We start from the raw sequence: 18,613 nt of genomic DNA, 5'->3' as shown, positions 1-18,613 counted from the left end.
TGGATCAACTCTGGCCCTTACCCAAGCAGTTACTCGGCTTGGCATTGACCGATAGAGTTGTTGGAGATCCTCCTGAGAGAAAGCATGTCAACTTCTGTCCAACTGGCGCGATAGATCGTCAAAATACTGAACTAGTTGGAGAGCTCTGCCCGTTATGTTCCAAACATTCTCAGTTGGGCAGAGATCCGGCGAACTTGTTGCAGAAAGACAAGCAGTAGCAGCTCTCGGCGTGTGCGGGCGGGCATTATCTTGCTGAAATGTAAGACTAGGATGCCCGCCCGCACACGAAAGGAGTTTCTACTGCTTGTCTTCATTTCAGTATTTGACGATCTAACGTGCGAACTGTACACAATTTGGCACGATATCCCCCAGGAGGGCAGCCAACAACTCTATTGTCAGTACCAAAGCCGAATAACTGCTCGCGTATGGGCCATAGTTGGTCTAACGTATGACTGTCTTGCTCGCTTTGTGAAGCCCTTTCTCTTGAATAAATTATCCAATTTCTCTGAAATACACTCCTGGAAATTGAAATAAGAACACCGTGAATTCATTGTCCCAGGAAGGGGAAACTTTATTGACACATTCCTGGGGTCAGATACATCACATGATCACACTGACAGAACCACAGGCGCATAGACACAGGCAACAGAGCATGCACAATGTCGGCACTAGTACAGTGTATATCCACCTCTCGCAGCAATGCAGGCTGCTATTCTCCCATGGAGACGATCGTAGAGATGCTGGATGTAGTCCTGTGGAACGGCTTGCCATGCCATTTCCACCTGGCGCCTCAGTTGGACCAGCGTTCGTGCTGGACGTGCAGACCGCGTGAGACGACGCTTCATCCAGTCCCAAACATGCTCAATGGGGTACAGATCCGGAGATCTTGCTGGCCAGGGTAGTTGACTTACACCTTCTAGAGCACGTTGGGTGGCACGGGATACATGCGGACGTGCATTGTCCTGTTGGAACAGCAAGTTCCCTTGCCGGTCTAGGAATGGTAGAACGATGGGTTCGATGACGGTTTGGATGTACCGTGCACTATTCAGTGTCCCCTCGACGATCACCAGTGGTGTACGGCCAGTGTAGGAGATCGCTCCCCACACCATGATGCCGGGTGTTGGCCCTGTGTGCCTTGGTCGTATGCAGTCCTGATTGTGGCGCTCACCTGCACGGCGCCAAACACGCATACGACCATCATTGGCACCAAGGCAGAAGCGACTCTCATCGCTGAAGACGACACGTCTCCATTCGTCCCTCCATTCACGCCTGTCGCGACACCACTGGAGGCGGGCTGCACGATGTTGGGGCGTGAGCGGAAGACGGCCTAACGGTGTGCGGGACCGTAGCCCAGCTTCGTGGAGACGGTTGCAAATGGTCCTCGCCGATACCCCAGGAGCAACAGTGTCCCTAATTTGCTGGGAAGTGGCGGTGCGGTCCCCTACGGCACTGCGTAGGATCCTACGGTCTTGGCGTGCATCCGTGCGTCGCTGCGGTCCGGTCCCAGGTCGACGGGCACGTGCACCTTCCGCCGACCACTGGCGACAACATCGATGTACTGTGGAGACCTCACGCCCCACGTGTTGAGCAATTCGGCGGTACGTCCACCCGGCCTCCCGCATGCCCACTATACGCCCTCGCTCAAAGTCCGTCAACTGCACATACGGTTCACGTCCACGCTGTCGCGGCATGCTACCAGTGTTAAAGACTGCGATGGAGCTCCGTATGCCACGGCAAACTGGCTGACAGTGACGGCGGCGGTGCACAAATGCTGCGCAGCTAGCGCCATTCGACGGCCAACACCGCGGTTCCTGGTGTGTCCGCTGTGCCGTGCATGTGATCATTGCTTCTACAGCCCTCTCGCAGTGTCCGGAGCAAGTATGGTGGGTCTGACACACCGGTGTCAATGTGTTCTTTTTTCCATTTCCAGGAGTGTAGTAATCATTTGTTTGCCTCTGCAAGTACATCACATCTATCGATTTCCGTCCCATTGGGATAATTACTTCGAGCTGCATCGGTTTGCGTGCGTGTGTGTGTGCGTGTGTGTATGTGTGTGTGTGTGTGTGTGTGTGTGTGTGTGAATCAATCGGTAGGGGGACTTCATCCAGAAACGCATGAATTTTGACGTAGAAGCCAAAATCTTTCAAGGCCTGCTCGGCACCTTTTCACCTTTCCCTTCAATCTCAATTACAATCACAATAAGCACCAGCCACAGGCATTAATACACTGATCGGCCTTCTCTGGAGAAAAAAATAAATAAAGATACAAAGGAATTAATGGAGAAAGTTGGGTAGAAGTCCTCCTGATGAACGTGCACGTCGGTTAACACTCTCAGTTCTTACACAGCGCTTAGTGTATGATACAAGAGCTGTATAGTTACCACGAAGTCAGTAGTCAACTCTTTTCATGAGCGTCAGAGTCAAAGGGGAAATTGTGTATTCCACTCTTAACATGGCCTTGATGAATATGCTTGTAATCCTTCAAAGCTACAAAGACTAACACGATATTTGTGATTACTTCCTTACTGCTGATATGTGACCTTGAGCCTCTGCAGGAACGATTTATTCTAATAGAACCAGTGATGACAACGACCTTGCAACATGATCGTAAGCGGTCATTTCTGCTGCTGTAAGTCTGTCATTTTATGTGACACGGGTGTCACAATAACGCACAGCCTTGCACATCCATTTGTTCCCGCAAGACGCTAGCATCAGGAGGAAATCATTTCTAACGACACAGTCACAACTACACAAATAACCGCAGAACGCTCCTCTCGAGTTTACGTGACAAGAAACATGTTTATGTGACGGCTGGTACAGCATGTAGCACAACCTGCCTCGTGGGTCGGTGAATGAGCATTGTTCCCGATGATATACATCTCTTAATTGGCTACTTACACTTTGTACACAACGAAGGCAACAACGTACGACGCACATTGCTGGTATCTTCGTTATAAGGAATCACTACAGTATCTGACTGCACCGATTTGAAGAAAATCAGTGGTTTCTAAAGCGATAATCAATCTTTGTAAAACCGCACTAGCAAGGCACTAGCGAAGACGTTCCACTACTTAATGGAACGAACGCCATTGGTCCCGGAATCTCTCTCTCAAGATGAGGTTCCACCGGTATTAAACGACTGTCAGCTGTCACACTGAAATGGATGTGATTTTTTTAATATCTGAACTTGATGAATCTGGTGGTTCTAGGATGTCAGTACGATTCTCGAATGCTTACCAGATCCTCAAACAGAGGCATTAATTGGGGTATGGAAGCAGGGCGTGTGCCCTGGGCACCGTCTCCATGGGGGCACAGCTATACGACAGGCGAAAAGAAAATGACGTAGCACAAAAAAGGGGAAGAGGACGCAAAGCAGGATAGGAAGGACACGGAAGTACAAGAAGAGAAAGAAGTGAGAGGAGTCGAGGATTCTAAAATGTGTTAGGGACGGATGTGTGTGAAAGGAAATCACGAGAAGATTAGAATTGGACTGTGGTGGACAACCGTTCCACAAGAGCTACCCATCCCTGACAAAGAGACGCTACTTACTTATCTTGACACTCTGGTCGGAGTGCGACCAGCGAGTACACGTAACAGTAGAACTCGCAGCACCTGAAGAAAACGGCTAGATCCGTCGCCGAAATAGCGCGCATAAAATAGAAACAACAAATCCGCAGAAAACCATGAAAGCACACCATTAATCTAGCATCGATTGGACAGTTACGTACCTCTACGAGATAAGGGGGCGTCCATTAATTACGTGATGTTCCTTTTTTTTTAATTTGGAACCTCCTCCCCCCCCTTCCACTTGATGAGATTTGGTGTGATGTGGTGAGATGTTGTGGGCCCCTTCACGTGAAGCTAATCATATAATTTTTAAATAATTAAATTTATTTCAGAACAAAAACTGTCTCGGTTGCGACATTATTTAAATTATTTTTTAGTCATAAAACAACATATAATGTAAAATGGACACCGAGGTAACCAGATACATAATTGGTATTATGACTGATGGTTCATGTATCCAGCTACTTTTATACAACCTCATCATGTCCCAAAAGGGCGAAACGCCTCACTAACATTAAATAATTATTTTTGTTCTGAAACACTTTTAAACTGGTTGCTGTAAAGTCCTGCCACGATGGAATGGGAGGGTTTTTAAATTTATTTGATAGACTCATGTTTTTGCTTCACACCATTACAAATACCAATTAAGTATGCTGGGAATTAATTTCATAAAACAAAATGTTATCTGTTGAAATAATGGATATTCTCTCAAAATTCTCCGCCATTTGCCAGCTTTCAAGACAATTTAATTAAACTCGTTATACTGCTTCTTAAACGTATTTATCAACTGCACCTCTAATTCCGCAGAAAAAAGTGATACCTCGATTTACGAAAAACTAGTGATTAAACCACTTTATTTTAAACATGTCAATCGTGAGCAGTATTCGGATGGACAGTCAGACAGAGACAGACAGACGGACAAAATAGCTCAGCGCAAACAGTACTGATCGTTTTGTAGGATGCCTAAAAAACTGAGCTTTTATTGATGCATAACATACATTACATTTCACTGAACGTTTGCTTAGTTTGCAGATGAGAGACCACATCATTTGTAAGTCCCTTTGATACGTATGATTACACAATTTTTCAATCTTTTGATTTATGTGATCACGAAAAGAATACTTGTCCGTAAACTTCAGCTTAGCTTCCTTCCACTGACGATTAACTTCTTGCCGGCACGTTTGTTTCGACTTGCTGGCATGCCGCTTAACAAATACATTGTAAAAGTTTTCATAATATTCATTCTGAACAAAATAACAAGGGTTTTTTGTCCGTTGCAGAATATCACAACTGACTGACACGCAGTGATTTCAACCGGCGCGGCAAGGAAGTACCCGACTGACATCTGACAATCACGCGGCTAAGTGCATGCACATGTGTAGAAGCATTCTGTTCAGAGAGGCCTTAAGGATTGGTGGCCACTTTAATACTGTCTATGCTCGGAATTAATTTCAAAAACCAAAATGTTATCCGTTATAATCATATAGAGTATTTCCCAAGTCAACATCCCTTCTTCTCCACACATGCTAATGCTACAGGTAGGTATCGTTAGAAAGGATTTTTAACCAGCTTCTGGCATTACACATTAATTTTGAGCTAGAACTTACTGTCGAGAATTTTAACGTAAAAGAGACTTTTAATTATCCTAGGATAAGGGCATCATGGAAGTCCACATCATACCTATATTTTACGCAGCTAATTTATTAATAGTGAAGAAGAGACTCCCTTTTCATATTAACTGACTACAAATACCCTTTCACTTGTTTTAAAACACTTATTAACTGGATAATTTGTATACAGCATTGTCACAGAAAATAACAGAACACCACTGCGGCAGACCAAAAACTCTGCCCGTCATACAAGCTGACTTTTCTAAATGAACATACTTTGCGACGATTCGATGACTAGTTTCAGGTCGAGTCCAGTTTTCAAATCAACCTAACAAAGTCGAAAATAGCATTTCCGAAGATGTTAAAAAATGTGTACTGTACGTCTGCGTACACAGAGATAACTCTTTATGCACTGTGAATGCATATTACACATTTTTGGACATCTTCGGAACTGCCATTTTCGATTTTGATTTGAAAATGGGTCTCGACCCAAGCCAGTCATGGAAAGAAAAATAAAACATTTGCAGTTTGGACTGGTTTTTCGTTCTATTGACTAACAGAAGTTCCTGACCCAAGTTACTCCAGTTCGTAAATTCTCGCCTGAAGTTGTGATTTATTTTTTGCTACTGCAGCGTTAACGCCCTTACTGTAACAAAAGTCAATGACTTGACAACAAATTCTCAGCTGATTGACACCGAAAAAGCTGTTGTAACACCACCTGACCCAAGCATGCCTCTTCAGTTGACAAGAAGACAGTTGTCAAATTAAATTTCCATTTTCGATCTTACAAATAAGTCGCAGGGCAAACGCTACGATAAGCAGTACTGTATATAACAAACACCGTCTTTACACAAGGAAAAAAGAATGTAGTCTTTTTCAAGGATAACTAAATCAAGTAACATTTTTATATCTCTTAAAGAAAACGAAAAACAGAAAGTACACGAAGGTTATATTCTTATGTCAAATATCGTTTACACCAAGGTACTGTAATGCTCTGTAAAGAAACTTGTTCAAATGTATGCGCGTACATACATGCAAGGATGTACCGTAAATTCAAGATTATTATGTCACGTCGTTCGGTTAACTTCTAATAATGTTTTTTATTCATTACCACAACTGCCCTTATCCCGACGACTACATTTATTCCAAATACTGTCATTATTTAAAACTATAAAAGGGCGAAAGTATCGCACGGGTCCCCTGGTAATGTACACTGAAGCGTCAGTGAAAACTCGTATAGGCATGCATAATGAAATACGAAGCTATGTACACAGGCAGATTACAGCGCTGCGGTTGGCAACGCCTACATAAGTCAACAAGGGTCTGGCGCAGTTTTTAGATCGTTAATGCTGCTACAATGGCAGGGGACTTTCCCGTACAACCATTTCACGAGTTTACCGTGAACTCAACTGATGGAAAAAAGTTGGGAGTATAACAAAAGGGTGATAATGGTTTTTATAGACATAGAAAAGGCATGTGACTCAGCTGACAGGGAAAGACTCTGGGAAGAACTGAAGAAGATAGATATAGAAGATGGATACATTAATGTTATAAAGACAATGTACAGAGGCCACAATTGTAGAATTAGAACACCATTGGGGAACTCTGAATGCTTCGAAATAAGACAAGGACTTAAGCAAGGAAGTATTCTATCTCCTGCGCTTTTTAATGTTGTGATGGAGGGAATGAATAGGGCAGTTAAAGATATAGTAAAAGAAAAAGACAAAAAAGATGATTTTTTGCAGATGATATGGTAATATGGGGTGATAAAGAGGTAGATGTACAGTTACAGCTTGATGCGTGGAAGGAAATAATGGAAAGGTATGGATTAAAAATAAATAAAGATAAGAGTGAAGTAATGGTATTTGGAAGAGAGAAAGGAATCAACGGAAATATTACCTTGAATGGAGAACCCCTCAAAGTGGTAGAAAGTTTCACTTATTTAGGGAGTGAAATATCTAGGGATGGAAGAATAACTAACGAAATTAATAGGAGGTTACAGAAGGGAGGCAATTTCTACCAAACAATAAAACATCTGATTTGGAATAATGAAGTTTCAGAAAGAGCAAAACTCCTTGTGTATAAGAATTATTACATCCCTTTTCTCACCTATGGTGGAGAAACATGGACAATGACAGTAAGGGACTGGAGCAGACTGCAAGCAGGGGAAATGAAATTTCTCGGAGCAGTTAAGGGAAAAACAAGAATGGACAGAGTAAGGAATGTAGAGATTAGAAAGGACCTCAAACAAGAAAGTATGAGAGAAGAAATTGAAAGAAAGAGATTAAGATGGTATGGGCATGTTAAGAGGATGCATGGGCAGAGACTCCCCAAAATTATGGAAGAACTAAAGATGGATGGGAAAAGACCTAGAGGGCGCCCAAGAACACGGTGGAAAATGGGAGTGAGAATATCTGTTGAAAGGAGAGGTGTGACATGGCAGCAAGTGGAGGAAGAAAAGTGGTGGGAGGACCGAGCCAAATGGAGAGGACTCGTCAGCACCCAGACCCGGCAGTAGCTGGAGCGGGATTCGGATATAGATAGACAGACCGTGAATATCAGGAAGCCGGTGAAACATCAAATCACCGACAACGTTCCAGTCGGAAAACGATCCTGCAAGAACGGAGTCAACGATGACTGAAGAGAATCGTCGTGCACTCTTTATCACTGCTCGACACAAAGCATACGCCTCGTCTGGGCCGTCAACACCGACAATGGACTGTTGATGACTGGAAACATGTTGCACGGTCGGCCGAGTCTCGTTTCAAATTGTATCGAGGGGACAGACGTCTACGGGATGGAGACATACTCATGAATCCATGGACTCTACATGTCAGCAGGGGACTGTTGAAGCTGGCAGAGGCTCTGTAATGGTGTGGGGCATGTGTAGTTGGAGTGACATGGGGCTCCTGATACGTCTACGCACCATTCTGCCAGGCCACACGTATGTAAGCACCCTGTCTGATCACCTGCATCCATTAACGTCCATTGTGCGTTCCGACGGATTCGGGCAATTCCGGCAAGACAATGCGACAACCCACACGTCCAGAATTGTTACAGATTATCTCCAGAAACCCTCTTCTGAATTTAAACACTTCCACTGGCTACCAAACTCGCCAGACATGAACATTATTGAGCATATCTGGGATGCCTTGCAACGCGCTGTTCAGAAGAGATCTCCACCCCCCTCCTACTCTTACGGATTTATGAACAGCGCTGCAGGATTCATGGTGTCAGTGCCCTCCAGCACTACTTCGGACATTAGTCGAGTCCATGCCACGCCGTGTTGCAGCACTTCTGCGTCTTATCGAGGGCCCTACACGATATTAGGCAGGTGTACCAGTTTCTTTGGCTCTTCAGTGTACAGTCACTGTATTAAAAAGTTGATGTGAGATTTTCATTTCTCCCCCTCCCCTGAAATGAGATTTGCTGACATTTTGCCAGACCCCTCCCGCCACCCCATTCTGAGCTCACGTAATTAATGGAGGTCCCCTGAGGCTGGGATCGCCGCGCTCACCTGTTGGCACTGCGGCCAGAGGATGATGGAGTTCGGGTAGCGCAGGGGGCCTCCCAAGCTGCTGCCGCCCGCGGCTGCGCGCTGTTCTCTCAGCACCTCACTGTGCTTGCGGCCCAGCTGCCGGAACACCTGCAGCGACCTGCCGACACACCAACACACACACACTTAGTCACAGAACGGATGAAAAAAAAAACTACAAAAAAACATCTATACCGCCGAAAATGGAGTCGTTGGGATGGTCACCACAAGACATCTACATATACTTTAAACTGCAAACATTTTAGATTAGGCTGTACTGTGGCTGTTACTGACATGGATAGAAACAACAAATTTACTGTTACTAGTCACTGTTTAATTTATTTCCACAACGCGTTTCAAAAGTTTAAACTTCCGTCATCAGGTGGATTTATTTGTATTACCGTGACTTGTGTTACGACTTGGGGGTTGCTATGGCGACTGGAATGCAGTTGTAGGGGAAGGAGTAGAAGAAAAGGTTACGGGAGAATATGGGCTTGGGACGAGGAATGAAAGAGGAGAAAGACTAATTGAGTTCTGTAACAAGTTTCAGCTAGTAATTGCGAATGCTCTGTTCAAGAATCACAAGAGGAGGAGGTATACTTGGAAAAGGCCGGGAGATACGGGAAGATTTCAATTAGATTACATCATGGTCAGACAGAGATTCCGAAATCAGATACTGGACTGTAAGGCGTACCCAGGAGCAGATATAGACTCAGATCACAATATAGTAGTGATGAAGAGTAGGCTGAAGATCAAGACATTAGTCAGGAAGAATCAATACGCAAAGAAGTGGGATACGGAAGTACTAAGGAATGACGAGAGACGTTAGAAGTTCTCTAACGCTATGGATACAGCAATAAGGAATAGCGCAGTAGGCAGTACAGTTGAAGAGGAATGGACATCTCTAAAAAGGGCCAGCACAGAAGTTGGGAAGGAAAACATAGGTACAAAGAAGGTAGCTGCGAAGAAACCATGGGTAACAGAAGAAATACTTCAGTTGATTGATGAAAGGAGGAAGTACAAACATGTTCCGGGAAAATCAGGAATACAGAAATACAAGTCGCTGAGGAATGAAATAAATAGGAAGCGCAGGGACTCTAAGACGAAATGGCTGCAGGAAAAATGTGAAGACATCGAAAAAGATATGATTGTCGGAAGGACAGACTCAGCATACAGGAAAGTCAAAACAACCTTTGGTGACATTAAAAGCAACGGTGGTAACATTAAGAGTGCAATGGGAATTCCACTGTTAAATGCAGAGGAGAGAGCAGATAGGTGGAAAGAATACATTGAAAGCCTCTATGAGGGTGAAGATTTGTCTGATGTGATAGAAGAAGAGACAGGAGTCGATTTAGAAGAGATAGGGGATCCAGTATTAGAATCGGAATTTTAAAGAGCTTTGGAGGACTTACGGTCAAATAAGGCAGAAGGGATAGATAACATTCCATCAGAATTTCTAAAATCATTGAGGGGAAGTGGCAACAAAACGACTATTCACGTTGGTGTGTAGAATGTATGAGTCTGGCGACATACCATCTGACTTCCTTGGGTAAAGCATCGCCGGCCGCGGTGGCCGTGCGGTTCTGGCGCTGCAGTCCGGAACCGCGGGACTGCTACGGTCGCAGGTTCGAATCCTGCCTCGGGCATGGGTGTGTGTGATGTCCTTAGGTTAGTTAGGTTTAAGTAGTTCTAAGTTCTAGGGGACTTATGACCTAAGATGTTGAGTCCCGTAGTGCTCAGAGCCATTTGAACCATTTTGGGTAAAGCATCATCCACACAATTCCGAAGACGGCAAGATCTGACAAGTGCGAGAAATATCGCACAATCAGCTTAACAGCTCATGCATCGATGCTGCTTACAAGAATAATATACAGAAGAATGGAAAAGAAAATTGAGAATGCGCTAGGTGACGATCAGTTTGGCTTTAGGAAAAGTAAAGGGACGAGAGAGGCAATTCTGACGTTACGGCTAATAATGGAAGCAAGGCTAAAGAAAAATCAAGACACTTTCATAGGATTTGTCGACCTGGAAAAAGCGTTCGACAATATAAAATGGTGCAAGCTGTTCGAGATTCTGAAAAAAGTAGGGGTAAGCTATAGGGAGAGACGGGTCATATACAATATGTACAAGAACCAAGAGGGAATAATAAGAGTGGACGATCAAGAACGAAGTTCTCGTATTAAGAAGGGTGTAAGACAAGGCTGTAGCCTTTCGCCCCTACTCTTCAATCTGTACATCGAGGAAGCAATGATGGAAATAAAAGAAAGGTTCAGGAGTGGAATTAAAATACAATGTGAAAGGATATCAATGATACGATTCGCTGATGACATTGCTATCCTGAGTGAAAGTGAAGAAGAATTAAATGATCTGCTGAACGGAATGAACAGTCTAATGAGTACACAGTATGGTTTGAGAGTAAATCGGAGAAAGACGAAGGTAATGAGAAGTAGTAGAAATGAGAACAGCGAGAAACTTAACATCAGGATTGATGGTCACGAAGTCAATGAAGTTAAGGAATTCTGCTACCTAGGCAGTAAAATAACCAATGACGGACGGAGCAAGGAGGACATCAAAAGCAGACTCGCTATGGCAAAAAAGGCATTTCTGGCCAAGAGAAGTCTACTAATATCAAATACCGGCCTTAATTTTGGAAGAAATTTCTGAGGATGTACGTCTGGAGTACAGCATTGTATGGTAGTGAAACATGGACAGTGGGAAAACCGGAACAGAAGAGAATCGAAGCATTTGAGATATGGTGCTATAGACGAATGTTGAAAATTATGTGGACTGATAAGGTAAGGAATGAGGAGGTTCTACGTAGAATCGGAGAGGAAAGGAATATGTGGAAAACACTGATAAGGAGAAGGGACAGGATGATAGGACATCTGCTAACTCATGAGGGAATGACTTCCATGGCACTAGAGGGAGCTGTAGAGGGCAAAAACTGTAGAGGAAGACAGAGATTGGGATACGTCAAGCAAATAATTGAGGACGTAGGTTGCAAGTGCTACTCTCAGATGAAGAGGTTAGCACAGGAAAGGAATTTGTGGCGGGCCGCATCAAACCAGTCAGTAGACTGATGACCAAAAAAAAAAAAAAAGTCATGCGATGTACTACGACTACGAAAAGATCCTGTGACCACTGGAGACAATACCCCATGTTACTCTAAAAGTCGTAACACAACACTCACAAGCCATATTAATACAAATAAATGTACCTGATAATGGAGGTTTAAAGCTCTGAAACGCGTTGTGGAAATAAATTAAACAATGACTGCTAACAGTAAACTTGTTGCTGCATTAGAGATCTACATCTACATGATTACTTTCAACTGACATTTAAGTGTTTAGCAGAGGGGTCATCGAACCACTTTGAGATTATTTCTCGACCATTTCACTCTCATATAGCACGTAGAAAAAATGAACATCTGAAAGTTTACTTGCGAGCTCTGATTTCTCTTATTTTACTGTGATGGACATTTCTCCCTAAGTAAGTGGGAGTCAACAGAATACAAGATGATTCCGTGACGATGTCATAAACTTTCAGGGATGGTGGAAAAGGGTAAACATATCAATCTGAGGTAAGGAAAACTGGCCCAGAAATGGCCGAGTTGAAGGCTATAAGTGAAAATCGTTCTGATACCTCTCACAGTGAACCTCGTCTACTGCAAGCTCTTAGCTTTCCATATTTTGGGAGGAGGTATTATGGACTAAAACAAGGAAAAAATGTCTAAATGGGCTCTAAAATGCATACTTTAGGAGATATGAGCACTTGTTCAGTAGAAGAGACGCAGGAAAGATGAACCAGTGCTCACAGCTCTTAAATGTATGTACTTTGAAGCGCACGTTTACTAGACAGTTTTTTCTTGTTTTGGTCCACTTTGCCTCTTCCCAAAACATGGAAAGCAAAGAGCTTGCAATAGAAGAGGTCAACTGTCAGGGGTATAGCAACGATTTCCGCTTATAACTTTCGAGTGGTTGGTTTCCAGAATCCCTCACCTCAGATTGAGACTTTTACCCTTCTCCATCGTCCCTGAAAGTCTGTAACATCATCACCTTGTATAGATTACAAAAATGTGTTTGTAAGAAACTATGCTAGATACACCTATGGGCTTGCTGCAAATGCTAGTTTAATTCGTAAAGTTATTTTGGATATACTTCCACATGTGCTTCATTAGTTGCCCGTAGAACGTCTGGGCGATACTCAATTTCTCCTCACGTCTTTGCGAACATCTATCGTATAACTGCCTCCACAAAATCTCATATTCGTGCTGGAAGATTTTGCACATCACGAACGTGTGAACTGAACATTTCATACTCAACACAACTGCACAAGAAAAAGTCAAGGGGGACTGTGTCTGGCGAACGTGATGCCCATGATGTTGGACTGTATCTACCGATCCATCTGATCGAAAAGGTTTCATCCAAGACCTGGTGAACAAATAACCCCCAGTGTGGTGATGCACCATCTTCTCGATTCACTGCCCATGGTTGAAATTCCTGTAACTGAGATGCAACATAAAGTTCCAACACGTTCACGTAAACTTTTGCCGTAATGGTAGCATCGCCTAGATGTTCTACCGATAAGAAACGGTGTACATGTGGAAGTGTATCCATAAATAAACTTTATGAGTTTTAGCAAACCGCATAGCTGTACGTAGCATAGCTCCTTAGAAACAGATTTGTATAATCAAGGGAAGAGTGTATGTTAACCCTGTATTTTCTCATTTGGAGGATAAAGTTACTGAGTGGAATTTCGTGAAAATATCTCACAGTAGCTAAAAGCGACTTTGTTTTGATGACTGCTAACCCAACTCGCTTATATTCGTCACTCTTTCTACCCTATTTCGCGACAGTACAACTTGAACTTTTTCTACGTCTGCCTTCACTCCCATCTGGTAAGGACCCCATACCGCGAAGCAAATTACTATGGAAGAGGACGGACATGCTTAATGTAGACAGTTTCTCTGCTAGCTCTGTTGCACCTCCTAAGCGTTCTGTCAATAAAATGTCTTCTCCGACAACATGTTCTAGGTAATGCTTCCAATATATGGTTTTCGAAATTTTAATCTCTAGGTATTTAGTTGAATTCACAACCTTTTAATGTATATTTTTTCTCATTTAAACGAAATTTAATAGAGTGTGTAGACGTCCTCAAATATGCAAGTCGTTCTGAACTTCTGTTGACTTAACTAGTTAGTAAAACGTAACGTCATCAGTAAACCACCTCTTAGTCAAAAAAATGGTGCAAATGGCTCTGAGCACTATGGGACTTAACATCTGAGGTCATCAGTCCCCTAGAACTTAGAACTACTTAAACCTAACTAACCTAAGGACATCACACACATCCATGCCCGAGGCAGGATTCGAACCTGCGACCGTAGCAGTCGCGCGGTTCCGGACTGCACTGCCTAGAACCGCGTGGCCACCGCGGATTTCTTAGTCGACGACAATGTTATTGCACGTGGGAGTGAGTTTCGGTCGGCTTATCGTGAGTTTTTGTGGTGATATTTCAAAAGGGCACGGTGAACTACTTGATACTACATGCACGTGAGTCATGAAAGCATTCACAGAGCGATACGTTTCCTTACTCACCACAGTACTTGTTTACTGTAAAGTCACCGAAAGCTTCCGACAACGGCCACTGGAGGCCAAGTGCAATACTATTGTTGTCGAATAGTAAGAGAGCTGCTCCCGCCAGTGCCTCCTGAGGTGAGGACAATTTAGTTCGCGAGAGAGCAGTACATATAAGCGCACATTTGCGCAATTATTCCGCGCATACATGTACTCTCCTCTCGCAAGCTAAATTGTACACAACGCAAGAAACATCGGCGCGACGTCAGTTTACTAGCTGCATTTGTAAAGCACATTCTACTGACAGTCACCACGTTATTTTGTGGTTTTACTATTATGGAGGTGAATTTGATCTTCATTTCTCACTAATGCCTATATATTTTAAGTACCTCCATAACATTATGTAACCAGGAAGTGTAAAAACTGTAAGTTAGTTACCTGTTTTTACTTTTATCTTATAAACTTTTTCTAATATGTAAATAATGTTACAATTTTAAGTGTTAAACATTGAAACCTCTGAAGAAGACGTTTTTTAAGACGTCGAAACCTGCATAGGTCACGGGGTTTTCAACAAACCTTGCACTATCGCAGCAAATTTGCCTTTTTTTTATGTTTTCCTGCACGAAGAGTACATTATAGTTGCTATCTTAAAGCCATGTTCAAGATTTTCTACACACATCAAAAAAAGATTTACATCACCCCGGTTCCCAGAACTCCTGAAGGTAGACGTTGGCTTTGGATATTGTATCGAAGACGCAGTCCCTTTGACTATTCAGAGATGTAACTAAACCCGCCAAAAGATGTAAACAACCATGCATGAACGCCATCTATTACACCGAGGAGGTTCGATAGCCGATCAGTTACAGTCATTCCACCAGGAAGGAGGAACACGGCTCGTGTTGTCTGTAGTTCAACCACGCCTAGACGGTCAATACCGCGCTTCGAACGCGTCCGCATTGTTACTTTGTGCCAGGAAGGCTATCAACAAGGGAAGTATCCAGGCTTCTCGGAGTGAACCAAAGCAATGTTGTTCGGACATGGAGATACGGAGAGATAGGAACTGTCGATGACATGCCTAGCTCAGGCCGCCCAAGAGCTACTACTGCAGCGGATGACCGGTACCTACGGATTATGGCTTGGGGAACCCTGACAGCAACGCCACCATGTTCAATAATGCTTTTCGTGCATCCACATGAAGTCGTGTTACGCCTCCAACTGAGTGCAATTGGCTGCATGATACGCAACTTCACTCCCAACGTGTATGGCGAGGTCCATCTTTGCAACCACGACACCATGCAGCGTGGCACAGATGGGCCCAACAACATATAGAATTGACCGCTCAGGACTGGCAACACTTTCTCTTCAACGAGGAGTATCGCATATGCCTTCAACCAGACAATCGTCCTAGACGTGTTGGATGCAACCCGGTCAGGCTCAAAGTTTTACACACTGTCCAGCGAGTGCAGCGAGATGGAGGTTCCCTTCTGTTTTGGGTGGCATTATGTGGGGCCGACGTACGCGGCTGGTGATCATGGAAGGCGCCGTAACGGCTGTACGATACGTCAATGCCATCCTCTGACCGAAAGTGAAACCATTTCGGCAGCATATTGGCGAGGGCCTCGACGACAATTTGCGTCCCCATCGTGCACATCTTCTGAATCACTTCCTTCAGGATAACGACATCGCTCGACAAAAGTGGCCAGCATGTTTCCCCAGACATGAACCCTATCGAACATGCCGGGGATAGATTGAGAAGGGCTGTTTATGGACGACGTGACCCACTAACCACTCGGAGGGATCTACGCCGAATTGCCATTGAGGAGTGGGATAATCTGGACCAACAGTACCTTGATGAACTTGTGGATAGTATGCAATGACGAATACAGGCATGCTTCAATGCAAGAGGACGTGCTACTGGGTATTATAGGTACCGGTGGGTACAGCAACCTGGACCACCACCTCTGAAGTTCTCGCTGTATGGTGCTACAACATGTAATGTGTGATTTTCATGATGAATAACAAGGGCGGAAATTATGTTTATGTTGATCTCTATTCCAGTTTTCTGTACAGGTTCCGGAACTCCCGGAACCGAGGTGATGCAAAATGTTTTTTGATGTGTGTAGTTCAGACTGGTTAGTAAGTAGTGTTACGAAAAATATTAGAGGATTATGTAGGAAAGGTTACTTCTCTGGCCGCTGGCTACCAGACCTGTATGTATACCAGCGACAAATAAATAAATAGTCCACCAAAGCTCTACTAGATTCAAATCCAGTGATCGATCTGCATTTCTGCTACTGAAAGGGCCGCCTAACAGTCAGTATCATTATACCGCCTTAATGTAGAGCTGTCCTCAAGCCGAAGGCTGGTTAGAATGCAGCAGTGCTTTACTAGATTTGATTATATTTCTGGCGGCAAGTCCTTGCCGTCCTGCGATCTTCGAACTGACGTGTCCAGTGAGAAGGAAGAGGACGGAACCAACAGATTAACGCAGGCTTCGAACTAAGAGGCAACTTGGCATTTCTACTTTCATGGATTGCTGAAAGAGGTGAAAAAAGCCACAAGTGACGCACAAAAACCCTAAGACAGTCTGGGAATCGAACTCCGACCTTTGAATTTGTAGTCTACACCCTCATATTCACAACAACTACAAAAAAGAACAGTAGTAAATCAGGATTTGGTGCCTCGGTGACGACGTAACTAGGGAGAGAACAAAACATCGCACTGAACTAAACAAAAAAATTATTGTAAAAAATAAAATAATAAAAGTTATATTTACCGAGCGACGTGCCGCAGTGATTAGCCCACTGGACTCGCGGTCGGTAGGACGACGGTTCAAACGCGTGTCCGGCCATCCTGCGGGTCCTGTTCAAGTCACTTCGTCTGGCTATGCAAATTTTATTTCAGCGTCATACAGATGAGAAATTGCTGATGTCCTACTGCAGCCACCGGTCTGTTAGGAGCGATTTTGGCTGTCGTCGTTTCTCCAAATCATTTCAATTTATCTCTTTGTTGCGTACTGTGCAAAAATATTCGACGTAGTACCATAACAAGACTCATTAACGAAATTAAGATTAAATGGACTATCTAAAGAAATTTGTGACTGGAGCGAAGATTACCTGCCAGGGAAGGACGCAATAAGTTATCTTGGACGGAGTGTCATCGACAGATACATACGTAAAGCCACACACATGTGAGTGGGAACCACTGCTGTCCATGTCATTTATTAATGAACTGGCAGAAATATTAACAGTAATCTCAGATTTTTCGCGGATGACGCATTTATAATAATTGACGACCCGCCCTCATTTCGCAGGGCCAGCACTATGTCCATGGCCGCACGATGTGGCTACCGTAGAGGTAATAAACTGTATACAAAAACTTCTTCGTGGATCAGTCTGCTAGTGAAAATCTTACCAAAATCCCTACAATAGTTGCTGAGTTAATCTTCACATTTAGACAGGAAAATGCGGCATGGAACTTCGTTTATAATATGTATAGATGTAGTACTATCTGAAAGCAGCTACCCAAATATTAATTCAGATCCTAATAAGATTGGCGAATTGCTTTAAACGTTAAATTTTGCTCTTCAAAAAATTATAAAGTGTAGTATCCAATGACAGCCAACGGCCTTACTGTAGTGGAAACATCGGTTCCCATCAGAACACCAAAGATAAACGCTGTCGGGCTTGGCTAGCACTTGTTTGGCTGACAGTCCAGGTCTGCCGAGCACTGTTGGCAAACGTGTTGCACTCAGCCCTTGCGACGCTGAGAAGCTACTCAGAGTTTGATGGCCATGGGAGTACGGTAAACTCATTCTTGTGCCTTCCGAATCACGTATGTACACTGTGAGCTCGATGATAAGTTTTATTTCCCTGCTGGTAGATGACATGTGGACATGATGCCGAGGATAGATTACACCCATTTGAACCATTTGATAGATACATACACTACCGGCCATTAAAATTGCTACACCAAAAAGAAATGCAGATGATAAACGGATACTCATTGGACAGATATATTACAATAGAACTGACATGTGATTACATTTTCATGCTTTTTGGGTGCATATTTTGACGCAATTTGGCTACATAGATCCTCAGATATCAGTGCCCAGAACAACCACCTTTGGCCGTAATAATGAACTTGATAAGCCTGGGCATTGAGTCAAAAAGAGCTTGCGTAGCGTGTACAGGTACAGCTGCCCATGCAGATTCAACAAGATACCACAGTTCATCAAGAGTAGTGACTGGCGTATTGTGACGAGACAGTTGCGCAGCAACCATTGACCAGACATTTTCATTTGGTGAGAGATCTGGAGAATGTGCTGGC

General features: G+C 43.7%; 1 protein-coding gene across 1 annotated transcript in view; it reads right to left on the bottom strand.

Moving 5' to 3' along the window:
- The window catches only part of LOC126252381 (tRNA dimethylallyltransferase-like), a 587,735-nt gene that overhangs the window by 546,947 nt on the left and 22,175 nt on the right, over window positions 1-18,613 (bottom strand). Inside the window, exon 2 of the mRNA XM_049953272.1 lies at window positions 8,694-8,832. Within this exon, the coding sequence (XP_049809229.1) occupies window positions 8,694-8,832 (139 nt within the window). The remainder of the gene's footprint in view (window positions 1-8,693; window positions 8,833-18,613) is intronic.

Source organism: Schistocerca nitens, chromosome 4 (assembly GCF_023898315.1).
Source record: "Schistocerca nitens isolate TAMUIC-IGC-003100 chromosome 4, iqSchNite1.1, whole genome shotgun sequence".
Lineage (NCBI taxonomy): Eukaryota > Metazoa > Arthropoda > Insecta > Orthoptera > Acrididae > Schistocerca > Schistocerca nitens.
This window is presented reverse-complemented; position numbering and strand designations above follow the sequence as displayed.